A 14341-nucleotide genomic window follows, 5' to 3' on the forward strand; every position below is an offset into this window, starting at 1 on the left:
CCCCTGGGATATGTTGAGTTCTGTCAGTGTCTGAGAACTGATGTTTATTGGGATTCTATAGAAAAAGCCAGTTTTTTATGGATATTGTAATGTACTTGGCCTAAGATTGTATTTGTACTAAAGCTTCCCTTGTAGCTCAGTCAGTGAACAATCTGGCTACAGTGCAGGAGACACAGGTTTGATTCCTGGGTCAGGAAGATCCCTTGGAGAAGGAAATGGCAACCCACTCCAGTATCCTTGCCTGGAGAATCCCATGGACAGAGGAGCCTGGCAGGCCACAGCCAGGTTGGAAGAGTTGGACACGACTTAGCGACTAAACCACCACGAGATTATATTTAGGAAGATTTTCCAGTAGATGTTTAAGCAAAGATTATGTTTGAAAGAATAATTCTTAGGTTGAAGATGTGCTTGTTAATTGAAGTTCCACCACACACAGGCAAATTAGTCATTTAAAGCCATTTTCCATCTCCCTTATTTTCCATGTCCATTTACCAGATCCTGTTTAATTTGCGCTAGAAATAGCTCTTGGGTTTATCCTTTTTTTATTTTCTCCCACATAACAGTGTTTTAACTCAGGCCCTCATCATCTCTCACCTAAACTTTCACAAAACTTAACTAGTCTCCCTGTCACTAGACTCCCTCTACCCATATTCTTTTCCACAGTCAGGTCCCATTGAGTCACAGCTGTGCTTAAGTCTGTTTTGGCTCCCCCTTGCCCAAGCCCAGCAGCTGAGAATGTTCTTTAAGGCCCTTCACAACCTGGTGATAATTATCACTCTTGGTGTGGACTCAGCTGCAGGCATCCTACCCAGGGCATCTACTGTAGCATTATGAACTCTTACCTGTTTGGAACATGACATAGCCCCTTATAGCTCTTTGCACAGTCACTGCCTTTCCCTCTTGATTAAAATTACAGTTGCTTAGAATTCAATCCAGTGCTATGTCACTACTTCTTTTGACATACAATTTTTGTGATACTTTTTCTTTGATGTCTTCCTTCCTTCAGGCAAAGCAAGTTAGGATTACTGTTGTCCTTCATGTGTTACTACAGCACTTTGTTCATACCTCTATGCTATAGATTTTTGTGCACGTATCTGGTTCTTGGATTAGACTAACCTAGTCTAGTGCTTGGCACATGATCAAAATACTTGACTTAATCATGTCGTTAAGTGTACAAACCTTTGACTCATTGTACTGAAGCTTGGTTTATCCATGTGAGTTAGAAATATATTCCAAGTCACCAAGCTCCCTAATTGCTGCCACACCTGAGAGACAGGACTGCAGAAAACGGTAGAAACAACGTTACAAATGGTGAGTGGATTTCAGGCAAAGGCCTCCTCTTCCAAACTCAGTTCAGTTCAGTCGCTCAGTCGTGTCCGACTCTCCGCGACCCCATGAATCACAGCACGCCAGGCCTCCCTGTCCATCACCAACTCCCGGAGTTCACTCAAACTCATGTCCACAGAGTCGGTGATGCCATCCAGCCATCTCATTCTCCGTCGTCCCCTTCTCCTCCCGCCCCCAACCTTTCCCAGCATCAGAGTCTTTTCCAGTGAGTCAGCTCGTCTCATGAGGTGGCCAAAGTATTGGAGTTTCAGCTTTAGCATCAGTCCCTCCAATGAACATCCAGGATTGATCTCCTTTAGAATGGACTGGTTGGATCTCCTTGCAGTATAAGGAACTCTCAAGAGTCTTCTCCAACACCACAGTTCAAAAGCATCGATTCTTCGGCGATCAGCTTTCTTCACAGTCCAACTCTCACATCCATACATGACCACGGGAAAAACCATTGCCTTGACTAGACGGACCTTGGTTGGCAAAGTAATGTCTCTGCTTTTTAATATACTATCAAGGTTGGTCATAACTTTCCTTCCAAGGAGCAAGCGTCTTTTAATTTCATGGCTGCAATCAGCATCTGCAGTGATTTTGGAGCCCAAAAAAACAAAGTCTGACACTGTTTCCACTGTTTTTCCATCTATTTCCCATGAAGTGATGGGACCAGATGCCATGATCTTTGTTTTCTGAATGTTGAGCTTCAAGCCAACCTTTTCACTCTCCTCTTTCACTTTCATCAAGAGGCTTTTGAGTTCCTCTTCACTTTCTGCCATAAGGGTAGTGTCATCTGCATATCTGAGGTTATTGATATTTCTCCCAGCAATCTTGATTCCAGCTTGTGCTTCTTCCAGCCCAGCGTTCCTCATGATGTACTCTGCATATAAGTTAAATAAGCAAGGTGACAATATACAACCTTGACGTACACCTTTTCCTATTTGGAACCAGTCTGTTGTTCCATGACTGGTTCTAACTGTTGCTTCCTGACCTGCATACAGGTTTCTCAAGAGGCAGGTCAGGTGGTCTGGGATTCCCATCTCTTTCAGAATGTTCCACAGTTTATTGTGATCCACACAGTCAAAGGCTTTGGCATAGTCAATGAAGCAAAAATAGATGTTTTTCTGAAACTCTCTTGCTTTCTCCATGATCCAGCGGATGTTGGCAATTTGATCTCTGGTGCCTCTGCCTTTTCTAAAACCTGCTTGAACATCTGGGAGTTCACGGTTTACATACTGCTGAAGCCTGGCTTGGAGAATTTTGAGCATGACTTTACTAGCGTGTGAGATGAGTGCAATTGTGCGGTAGTTTGAGCATTCTTTGGCATTGCCTTTCTTTGGGATTGGAATGAAGACTGACCTTTTCCAGTCCTGTGGCCACTGCTGAGTTTTCCAAATCTGCTGGCATATTGAGTGCAGCACTTTCACAGCATCATCTTTCAAGACTTGAAATAGCTCAACTGGAATTCCATCCCCTCCACTAGCTTTGTTCGTAGTGATGCTTTCTAAGGCCCACTTGACTTCACATTCCAAGATGTCTGGCTCTAGGTCAGTGATCACATTATCGTGACTATCTTGGTCGTGAAGATCTTTTTAACTATGTGGCCTCTAATATAGTTGAAAGAGTACTAGTAGTGGTACCAGTACAAGTTGGTTCTGTAGTAGTTAGTATCATAGGAAAAAGAGCATGTTGCTGGCTAGAGAAGTCAGGGAGACTGCTTAGAAAGGGTGAAATCTGATATCATTCCAGAAGATTAGGTAATGATTAATTGTATTTGCTGTTATCTGTATTGTCCTTAAAGAAGTCCTTTGAAGATATTGATAGCACCTGACACATAACAGATCTTCAATGAATATTTGTATTGCGAAGGAATGTTAATGGTTGCTGTGTGTGTGTTGGAGGGTGGGGGAGTTATTAATACTATAGGAGTTCATTTATTTCTAGAAACACCTTTAAGAACTTTGCTTCTTTGCTATATTGACAGAGCAGCTAATTTTGTTTTTTCTGAAATGTGCCATTTCAACCAAGGTATTCTGCTTATTCGGATGTTTCTTTGCATTCTCTGCATTCCAGAATAGGTTTTTTAATCCGGTTACATTAATCTTCCTCACTCAGTTTCAAGGTTACACTAAATATTTGCTTGTGTTTTGACTTTTTTTTTGTCCTGTGGTGGAGGAACCAACTGCAGTTAGAACCTTTAAGTTCTTATTGTCTTTGTTTAAATGAAATTAAATTTTTTTTTAAAGCCAGTAAATGGACCCTTGGTTTTTCCAGTGTGGTGAGCTGTTCACTCACCTGATGAATATGGTTATTTACTTGGAGATACTGGCTTCACAGACTCTTATAACTGGAAAGGATCTTAAAGTTTTAATTCAGCCTCTATGTATTTATAAAATGGAGAAAACAGTTTCAGAGAAGCCAAGTGACTTGCCCAAGCTCACGCAGTTAGAGACTAGACTAATAGGACTACCATCTATGATTTTTGTTCTTCTGTTCGCTCTAGAGAGAACTGGGGTGCTGCTCTGATGCTTGTATTCATTCATTACTCACCTCAGTCTCCTAAGTCCCAGTAAGTTTTCCAATTCAGACACTGATTTTGGTTTCCTTTTGATTCAGCATCTGCATCTGAAAAATATCTTACATACTTCTCCAAGAGAATATTGTTCCTTATTTCACCTCCTTGTGCTTTTCAGCCTCTCTTTGTGCTTATACTTGCTCCTAAGTCTGGAAAGATGGCTTTTCTGGTTACTCTCCATTTTCCTGCAAATTCATTCTCTTTGCCTCTCTCCGCCACAGGAAGCTGACCTTCACAACCTGTGTTACCTAGAGTCCTTTTTACCTTCTATCTTCTCATAGGGTTTAGCCAATGGAAGGACAGAAGATGGAAGGAGAAAAAGAGAGAACCTTTGGGGGTATTTATTCCTCTTGTTCTCTCTCTGCTTTGATGAATTTGTAGCAGTGGCTATATCCTACAGCTAGTGTCCCTTGAGCCTGCTCAGAGCTGCATTGTTTCCCTCCTTGTTCCTTCAGTCTTGGGGGGTGATGAAGGCTTCCTGCTGTTCCTGATTCCTGAGCACCTTAGCATCCCTTGCTAGTTTACTTAACCCTGCCCTCATTTCTCTCCTAAAGAAAAGTTCAAACATCTCATCTATTTATAATGTTTCCCACTCTTGCTCACTGCTGGTAATAGTTTCCCCCTCCTCATCTTTGTCCAAATCAAAATGCTATCTCTGTGACACCTTTCTGATCCCCTTAACTTTCTCTTTTGAATATCTTAGTACCTTTCTCATAGTAATTTATCATGCTTGAAGCAGTTATTTATAGACAGATGTTTATCTCCTCAGGGAGGCCTGGCGTGCTGTGATTCATGGGGTCGCGGAGAGTCGGACACGACTGAGCGACTGAACTGAACTGAACTGAACAGATTTGAAACTGTTAGGTGTTGCAGAGCGGTTATTTGTAGTTAGATGTTTATCTCCTACTACAGATTGCAAGCTGTATCTGTTTCATCTTGGCATGTCCAGAGCATCCAGCGCAGTGTCATAGTCATAAACACCCAGTGAATAAATCATTATTGTAATGCTGAATTCCAAACCCAGAGTAGTATGTATGAAACTGTGCTCATGAGACTTGGCATGAGAGAATGAATTTTTAGAAGTTTGTTTTAGTTGTCATCTGGTCTTGCTTCTTGAACTGCCTAGGTGGTGTCTTTCCTCCTATTTAATTTTTCTTCTCTTAAAAACTTTCCATTCTTAAAAGTTTTCAGCCGCCATACTTATAATAAATTGTTTAGAATAGTTTGATGTTATTTGTGATTTTTTTAATGAGTTACTCTGATTTATAATCTGCAAGAACTTCTTTGATTGCTTTTTATGTTTAAATACTAACAGGTTGGCTCATTTCAGAATTCCTTCATTCATTCATTTACAAAAATTTTATTGAGCACTTGCTACAAACTAAGCACTAGCCTGGGGGATAAAGTAGAGAGTAAAAAGAGTCTTGTCCTGTCAGACATATATTCTAGTCATATTTTAGACCTTTTTGATAGATTTCTGACAACAGGGTAATCAGGGTAATTTTGTATTACACTTTTAACAGCCTTAGTAAAAACAATTTATTTCTTTCTGTTTGAAGTTCACTGGCAGCTAAATCAGATATACAAAAACTGCTTCGGCATATGTAATTTTAAAGGAATAAGCACCAAGCCAGTTACAGAATCTATTCTTTCCAATTCAGGGTTATTTTTGTTCTATTTTGTTTGCTTGTTTTCTGTGAGAAGTAAGCCATTTAGTACCGATTGTCTATTGGCCTGACTAGTTTATCATTTAACTTCCCTTGGTGGTTTTGTTTCAGTTGGTTGTAGTTTGCTATACAGAGAGATCAGTTTTGTTAAAGAAATATATTAGATTTTGTAGAAACATTTCATAATCAAATTTCAACAAGTATTATGAATGAGTATGAGAATTCTGTAGTTATTTGAAAACTTGAACTACTGAAGCATTCAGTTTTAATAATTCATGTGTTTAACGTGAATTTTTCCTCATTATATGTAGAGCACATTTCCAGGAGACTTTCTGAAACTTCCATTTTTGATGGACCCTTGAAAATCATGAGAATTTGCTTTCCAAAATTCTGTGAAGCTCAGTGACAGGCAGTCATATGAGGTTGGAAAGGGGAAGAATGTATTTTTTGCATCCCATCCTAGTAAGCAACTCAGAGCTTATTTAAGATCCTGGAATGACTTAATCTATGACTTTTAATTTTATGAAAGATATTGTCAGTAGCCTGACCAGCGATTAACGTGTAAAAAATAAAGCTTTGATTAACTGCCAGCACCACATGGTCAAACAGTGGTTAATTAGGGTACCTATATAGTAGATATTTTTGTTTTTTATTAGTTTGCTTTCTTTAATGTTGACTCATGATCATGGAATTGGCAGGAAGGATTTGGGGAAAAAATTAGGTATTTTGCTTTGTTTTACTGGCCATTTTTCTCCTTAGTGTGTGTGTGCGTGCGTGCATGGGTGCTAATTTATACTTTATCATAAATAATGTTATAAATTTGTTATGCTTTATTTTATTTGGCTTGAAAAGATGTATCTGAGCAGCTTTAGCATTACCACGTTTACTCTCTCAAGACATTTTAGGGTTTGATAATTTTGAAATAATAATGCTGATGATTTTGCAAGTTAAAAGAGTTATAAAATTTTTGAAACATATAACCTGTATAGTTTCTGAATACTTTTTACATAAAGTTTTTGAATTTAAATACTAATTTTTTAAAAATCAGGCATCATGAATGTATAAAATAAAAATTAAGAAGTCCTTGTCTCAAATGCTCCTCTTTCTCAATCTCACTTCGTAGATGTAACATCTGCTTCTTGTGTGTTTTATTTCAGACTTCTGTGTGTGTGAGAATAAAATAACTTTTCAAAAATATAGCATCTTATTATTCATGCCTCTGTCTAGAATAAGGTAATCACTCAGCCAGTATTAATTGGTCTGAATTTTGATGTCTATTTTATTTTTGTAATTTACTTTCTACGTTCAGAAGCTGTAAACTCATATTTTAAGTCATTTGCTGCATTCTGAAATCTTGAGGCAATCTGTATGCCTCCCAGACATTTATATCTCTAAAATTTTAGTTACAACCTTTATAGAGAGGGAGAACATATAATTTATTGTCCCAACTGGAGCACTTGGAGAGTGAAGGATGCTGCTAATAATTTTGTTCAGACAACAGGCATAAAAAGAGACTCTCCCAGACAAACTGGGATAGTGGTCACCCTGTTTATAAACTCCAGGTTTTTGTGTGTTCTATTTACTTTTGGCAATAAGTTTTCATATGACTTTACTGAATAAATTGGGAGAGTCATTTGGAAAGACAAGGTATCAGTGATTTAAATAGAGGAAAATGGTACAAACCCAAACCTTTCTTGTGCAGTTGTTTAAGTAATCAAATCACTTTATGGAATCAATATTAGTATTTTGTTCTGTAAGTCAAAAGGTTACATAACAGTGGTGGTATTAGATGAAGAGAGATCATGAAGAGTAAGCAGTTGTGCTAAGAGTTATGATAAAGCTAAGGAATTTTGACAAAAGTGTATGTACCTGATTCCTATTGGACAAAGCAGCTCTTTTCTGTCCCAAGTATATTAGCAATTTAGACTTGTTGTTGTGTTTGTTTTTTAAGAGAAGTTATTTTCTTTGTAAATTTAAAGATAAAAATGATTTTGTTTTTCAAAGAACTAATGTATTTTCAAAATCTTTTTATTTTATGGAAAAGAGTGATTCTTTATATTGTTTGACTCTTTGTTACCAAGGTAATAATTGAGCACAACTTACCTTTTGTGGTTCAGGCATAATACCTGATACTTTTCTGAATATCTCATATGGAATTTTGTTTCTGATCTGTTTTCCAAGACTGTATTTTAGTACTAGTTTTGTCTATTTCTCATACCTTTTTTATTACTATTATCTGCTTTCTTCAGAGTTCATCAGCTTACTGTTTATTTTCCTTTTTTTCAAGGAATGTTAAATGCAGTTTAAGTTATGCTTGTATCCTTTTCTCGATTATACTTCTCTATTAGAGTTGAGTATGTTTTGTGTATTACCTAGCTGTTAATTTATTTTGTTTTTAATCCGTCAAATATTCATTGAGAAACTTTTCTGTTCGTTAGGCCTAGTTTAGGGTCTGGGATACAGTGCTGAATCCTGGTTATTTTCAATTCCACATTATGAAGAAGAAATAAAACAACAACTGTTTTGTTACTTTATGTATATTCTTTCATCTTTCCAACAACCTTGAGAGGTTTAGTTTTGTATTTAAAACTATAGAAAAAGGCTTTAGTGTTTAGGGCATTCTTGGGGCACTGAGCAGTTGTTGATAAAATAGCTATAACTGTCATGTTGATAAAAGAGAACCTAATTTGGAGTCTTAGACCATCAGAACATTGACTTAGATGGAAAATGCTGTTCTGAAGTTACATTGGAGGAAAGAATTTAATAATAGGCTCAATTTTATGGATATTTTTGAATTGGAAATCTTTACCCCAAACAAATTGGTATATGCATATTTTTTAGGGTTAAAAATTCATACTCTCAGAACTTCTCTATACCTCTAAATTCTATTTTCCTTTAGCTGAAGAGGGTAAACCACAGAAACGGCAGATTATAAATATTTCCAAATTTTTAATAAACTAAGGAAGTCACTGATCAGTATACCCCACATAAAATCTTGGCCTTACTAATATTTCTGGTTTCTTTAATATACTTTTTTCATCATTAAAGCAACTTTTGAGTAACTTGGTGAAGAAACAAAGTGGTGTCATTTTTCATAAAACTTAATTTGCTAATAAATTTCTAAGGAACAGAAAAGCCATTAAAAATTTTGGCATAATTTTTAAATTTATTTTTTAACTTGCCACTTGCTGCTCATGTACCTATTGATACTTTTCCTCTGTACAGTTACAGATTTTTCTCTTATTATTCCTTTAATTAATTACTCATGTCAGACGCACAGCATAGTAACTTTCTATTCTCTCTTTTCCTTACCTTTTTGGAAGATCAGTACCACACTTGCTTTTTTCCAGTCTTCTGGTATCTCTCCAGTTCTTGAATTTTCAAAAATAATTGTAAGTGATTCAATTGTAAGTATGCCCTATACTACTTCTTTAATTGGCTGAAAGCGTATCTGTGATGCATGTCATCTCAAATTGCTAACTGTGAACATAAACTTTCCAAATACTCATATTTAATCAAAACAACATTTCTGCAAAGTTTTTATTATTTTATTTAAGGACTGTTATGCTAATTTTACTTTAAAAATCACCTACTTTTGTCTGGATTTATGCCATTTGTTTTTCATTAGGTGTCTTGTTTTCTTTGGTGTTTTTCCTTTGTTAAATTTTTAAGCTGTTATTCCCTTTTACAGTTCTGCTGCTGATCACTTATTTTGTTTTCTTGTTACTCTGAACTTTCCTGTGAGACTTACATGGAATAATTTCGGGGTTTCTCGTTTCACAACATATTGTATACTACTTTGTCCTGTATAAGAGAAAGCACTGAGTATAGGGTACATAGTCCTTTAAGTTTTTGCTGTGAAATAAGATTTGATATGAAAATAATTACTCATTTGTGAATTTCTTTTTACAGTGTTATTCAGTCATAGCCCTTCCTGTTCTGCATTATTCTTCTCAGTTCCTTAAATTACTCATAACTTTCTTATTTCCTGATTCTGACCTCAAGAAGACCTTAAACCACCTTTCCCCACCTTTACCTCCACTATTCATTACTCTTCCTCTGTCAGCAGGAATTACTTTAAAAGCTTTTACTCTTTGCCTCAAAAATTGCCTCTTGTACTATTTTACGAAGTGTCTCTCCAAAGCAGCTACGTAAGAAGTACAGTTCCTATGTACTTCAGAAAGTACTAAAGCCATCCTTTATAATACTCTTCTTTCTAATGGCAGTGAAGTATTCAGTTATGTATATGTATAAAGTATAATGTTTAATGTCCTTTAGAGTTTTTAATAGAAATTTAATTTAATTTTGCTGACATGTGTTAGAAGTACCTTCTGAGAAAAGTGATAATATTCAACATAAGTATTAGAAAGATAGCAAGGAGGTACTTACATACAATTTTGAGGCAGTTTAATATTCTTCTGTCATTTTAGGTATTATTTTTGGAATTCCCCTTAAATTGGGCCAGATGTCTGTCTTCTTATGTATATATACTTGTAATTTGGACACATAGATCTTGGTTAATAGAGAATTAAGTGTTACTGTTAACTTTATACATGTACTTTAGCTTTCTTTACTTAGCAAGTTAGTCTTGAAGACTAGGGACTTTTTTTTTTAACCACATTTGCCACATAAGTGGGTTGTTTTTCTTTACATAGATTATTTTATGGTTAGATTTAGGTATAATTTCTGTTGACTTCTAGTTTAGCTTATTTTATATTACAAACCATTTTGTCTCTATTTCTCTATAATAGTTTTATTTTAAATGAATTCATACAGAAATCATCTTTAGAACTATGGCTCATCAATGTGGTAAATTAAGGAGCAACCACCTCTTTTGGTCCTGATTGCCAAAAATGCAGTATAACCACTTACTACTGAAGGAAAAAAGAGAAAGAAAGAAAGCCATGAAGAAAGGACGGAGGGAGTAGAAGGAGAAAGAAAACACAAGGCAGGGGAAATCTGGGTAGCCATGCATGGAGAAAACTGGTATCAAGTTGCCAGAAGCTGCCATCAGTGCAATACACGTTTGCTCAACAATGAACTAGCCTGGAGTTGGTGTGGGGGTGGAGCGGTACAGTGCTGAAGGAATGGTAGTTTCTGCCCTAGTGGAGTTTATAATCCTTCAGGGAAATGAAGCAAGTAAATATTTAGATATGATAAAATGTGATGTGTTAGATTAAAAGGCAAATACAGAGTCTGCTTGACTCCCAACCTGCTTGTTCCCAAGAGCTAAGATGTCACTGTAGGAAGTATGAAGTCATAGTGTTTTAAATGGTCTGCCTGTTCTGAGTTCTATTCAAAAGAAGACAGACCACTCTCAACATGGTAAAGGACTATATTCTATTTTTATGACCTTTTTAAAAACACAAGTCCATTAAAAAGGATATGAATAAGTGTAGTACCTTATATTTTAAATGTTGAATGAAAAGAGGAATAAAGGGATTTTATGAAATCCTTTATGTTAGAAGGTAATATGTTCCTTTTCTCTTGAGATACTCAAAGACTAGATGACTTTCAAGAACATTATAAAAGTAACTGCTGTTGAGTGGGAGGTGAATACATGGCTTTAATTCTATGTCCTAAATCACAGTATGTAGTGAAAACATATATTTTCCTCTAGCTCATTATTCTTAAAAGATTTGAGAAAACAGCTTAATTACTAGCAATTGTTTGTCCACATTATTAAATCAATATGTTCATGTTATTTTATTGATTGCAGATGGGAAACTATATCTGTAGATTTTATTTTAAGGTATACCAAAGATTTATGGGCTTCCTTGGTGGCTCACAGGTTAAAGCATCCGCCTGCAATGCAGGAGACCTGGGTTCAGTCCCGGGGTCGGGAAGATCCCCTGGAGAAGGAAATGGCAGCCGACTCCAGTATTCTTGCCTGGAGAATCCCATGGACGGAGGAGCCTGGCAGGCTACAGTCCACAGGGTCGCAGAGAGTCGGACACGACTGAGCAACTTCACTGTCACTAAAGATTTATGAATTTACTATGCAAGAGAGTTTAGGCCAGTTCTGGGATTTTAAGCTAATAACTGTTGTTAACAAACTTCCCATTATACAGTACATCGAGAAAAATGGATTCTTGAGTAGATCTTTGACTTGGATGTTACGATGTTGGGAGTTTTAAGGGTAAAGGAATGTTGTGGAAGACTGTCTAGGGAGAGGCAGGTCTGAGAAAAGAGCCACAGTGAGGTTCACATGATTATATTAATAGTAAAATCAAAGAGTTGTTTTTAAGACTTTAGGTAGATTTCAGATCATAGGAATTTAAATCTTAAGTTTTTCCATTTATTTATTGGGGGATTTTTAATTGAATAGTGATTTGTCTAGAAGGTTATGTCAGATTTTTATAGTGGTGGTTCTAAATGGATTCAGAAGAGGGAAAATTGTTGAAGATCTCTTTTTCTCATTTAGATCCTTCACCTTTTTATTTATGAGTATGCCATTGACCTTTTTAATACTTAGCAAGAATAATGTATTTAACTGATTTTAATGAGGTTTTATAGTTAAGTTATTGATAATTATATCACTTCTGAAACAAAAAGTAAGCGAAGCAGTCCTTCCTATTTTCCTGTGGTGTAGTTACATTGAAAGGAATCACCCCCTACTTTCTTAATACAATACTGTAGTATCTCTGGAATGTGATGGGTTTATCCTTTCTTTCCCACATCTTTTATTATCATATTCTACATAGGAAGGAAGTGTTTCTAAAACAGTGTCTTTGTGGGGTTATCTTTAAAAATGAAGGTGTTTACAATTTTATAAATATATCTGGATTTTGCATACATTGCTTATTATTTTTCTTTCTTAAACTTTGTTTTTACATGACATCTCTTATTTTCAGTACTCATTTCAAGCAGTTTCTTAGTGTGTATGTAAAAAAAAAGTAGGCAGTTTTTGTTGCTTTTGAATTTGAAAAAGAAAATGAATTACAAGATTAGTTGTTTTTCCCATGATCTTAATAAGAGTTAGGTTTTTAATGCTTTGTTTACGAGTTTAAATTTTAGTTTGGGAAGAACAGCACTAGTAACAGTAGTTACTGATAGTAATTATAGTCTTTGGTAGAAGTGGTAGCTGCCACATTAATAATAGGAGGAGGAGGAGCCTGTATTTGGCAGGTAAGAAAATAGCTTAGAGAAATACAGTATCTTGTTAGTGGCTGAGCTGTAATTAGAAACCAGGTTTGCCAACCCATTGTTGTTTCCATAATGCTATACTGTGTCAATCTGATGTTTGAGATCATGGCGGGGAAAATGCTTTGCTAATGACAGTGTTAGGCAATGATGAGGTGTTGGTTTAATATAAAATGAACTCTGGCCTCAACTGACTAAAATGGAGAATGTGAAATGATAAGCAGTTTTTTGGCAAAAGGGAGGGGAACTAAAAACAATTGAAAGTCAAGTATGTTATATTGGAGTACTGTGTCTCAGCCTTTTAGTGCAGAGTTTTGTGGTTGGGTTGGGATTGTGACTTTATTGGTTCCTGACCCTTATTTCCCTGTTTAACTGCATGACTTCTAGTCATGCAAATATGGCAAGATGATAGCCTTTTTTGATCTCAGACTGTTTTGTCTTTTACAAGCAAGATTAATGTATTTTTCAGTCAAAGATGATTAACTCAAAACTTTCTTTTGAGTAGAGTTAAAGCATAGGAATCCTATACTCTTGGAGCTTAAAATTTTTAGTGTACAAAAAGTAGGACATGCACATTCTGGATTGTAAAACTGAGAAATAAGTGGGCCCTCTAAATAAATAAACATTTAAACTATGTCGAGAGTGTAGTGTTCATGCCAAGGGGGAAAATGAGTAGGGAACGTAAGACAGAAGTGTTGTCACTTTCACTTAGGGAGGGCCCTCTTAAAAGAGGTGAGAATTTTGAGTTTTCTTTCCTTTTTTAAATAAGGGAGGAGGAGGAAAACACCTGATCTAATGGGGTAATTTAGGGAACAGGAGAACTAAACAGTGAGAATATAAAATTGAGATTAGGGGACTGGAGGATTGAACTGAACAAAAAGTAGGGGGGAAATAGAGTGATCTAGGTTGTTCTGTGCATGTTCCTTTAGCTAAATTATTGTTGCTCTGGAGCCCAGTATGGAGCTTTTGGGAGAGAAGAAAATTATTCTGAAAAAGCAGGATAAATCCTAATTTGAACAGCAGCACATGTAATGGATGAGAAGGGAATAGTGCTAGAAGTTCATGAGGGAGATTGATGTACCCAACTATTCTTGGAGAATTTAGATAATTTAAATAGACCTATTATTTATGTAAAAGACTATTTTTAATTTAGAAAAGTGAAGTGTCACATATGAAGGATGATCTTTTGTACTATTAGACATTGCTGGAATTTATTGCAAATTTTTTCCCCCTCTAGGGTTTGGATTCAGGATTTGTTCCTAGTGTCCAGGACTTTGATAAGAAACTTACAGAGGCTGATGCATACCTACAAATCTTGATAGAACAGTTGAAGGTAAGGTATTTGATTGTATATTGAATTGATATAAAGTAGTAAATGTTCCACCCACTCCAGTGTTCTTGCCTGGAGAATCCCAGGGACGGGGGAGCCTGGTGGGCTTCCATCTATGGGGTTACACAGAGTCGGACAGGACTGAAGTGACTTAGCAGCAGCAGCAGTAAATGTTCCAGAGCTTGATTTTGAGTAAAAACAGTTACTTAATGTTACTGACTCAGTGGACATGAGTTTGAGCAAGTTCTAGGAGTTGGAGATGGACAGGGAAGCCTGGTGTGCTGCAGTCCATGGGGT

At 36.3% G+C, this 14341-nt stretch overlaps 1 protein-coding gene across 9 annotated transcripts in view; it reads left to right on the forward strand.

Moving 5' to 3' along the window:
* OSBPL9 (oxysterol binding protein like 9) overlaps positions 1–14341 on the forward strand; it is a 170106-nt gene that overhangs the window by 112367 nt on the left and 43398 nt on the right. For 5 of the 9 annotated variants that reach the window (XM_055401923.2, XM_055401924.2, XM_055401929.2 and 2 more), the window contains one exon: positions 13952–14047. In XM_055401923.2, the coding sequence (XP_055257898.1) occupies positions 13952–14047 (96 nt within the window). Of the gene's footprint in view, positions 1–8894; positions 8964–13951; positions 14048–14341 lie in introns of all 9 variants that reach the window. The other 4 variants (XM_055401919.2, XM_055401921.2, XM_088835287.1 and 1 more) reach the window with 1 other exon arrangement.

The sequence above is a fragment of the Moschus berezovskii genome, chromosome 4 (genome assembly GCF_049115385.1).
Source record: "Moschus berezovskii isolate FMDL1 chromosome 4, NW_MosBer_1.0, whole genome shotgun sequence".
NCBI lineage: Eukaryota > Metazoa > Chordata > Mammalia > Artiodactyla > Moschidae > Moschus > Moschus berezovskii.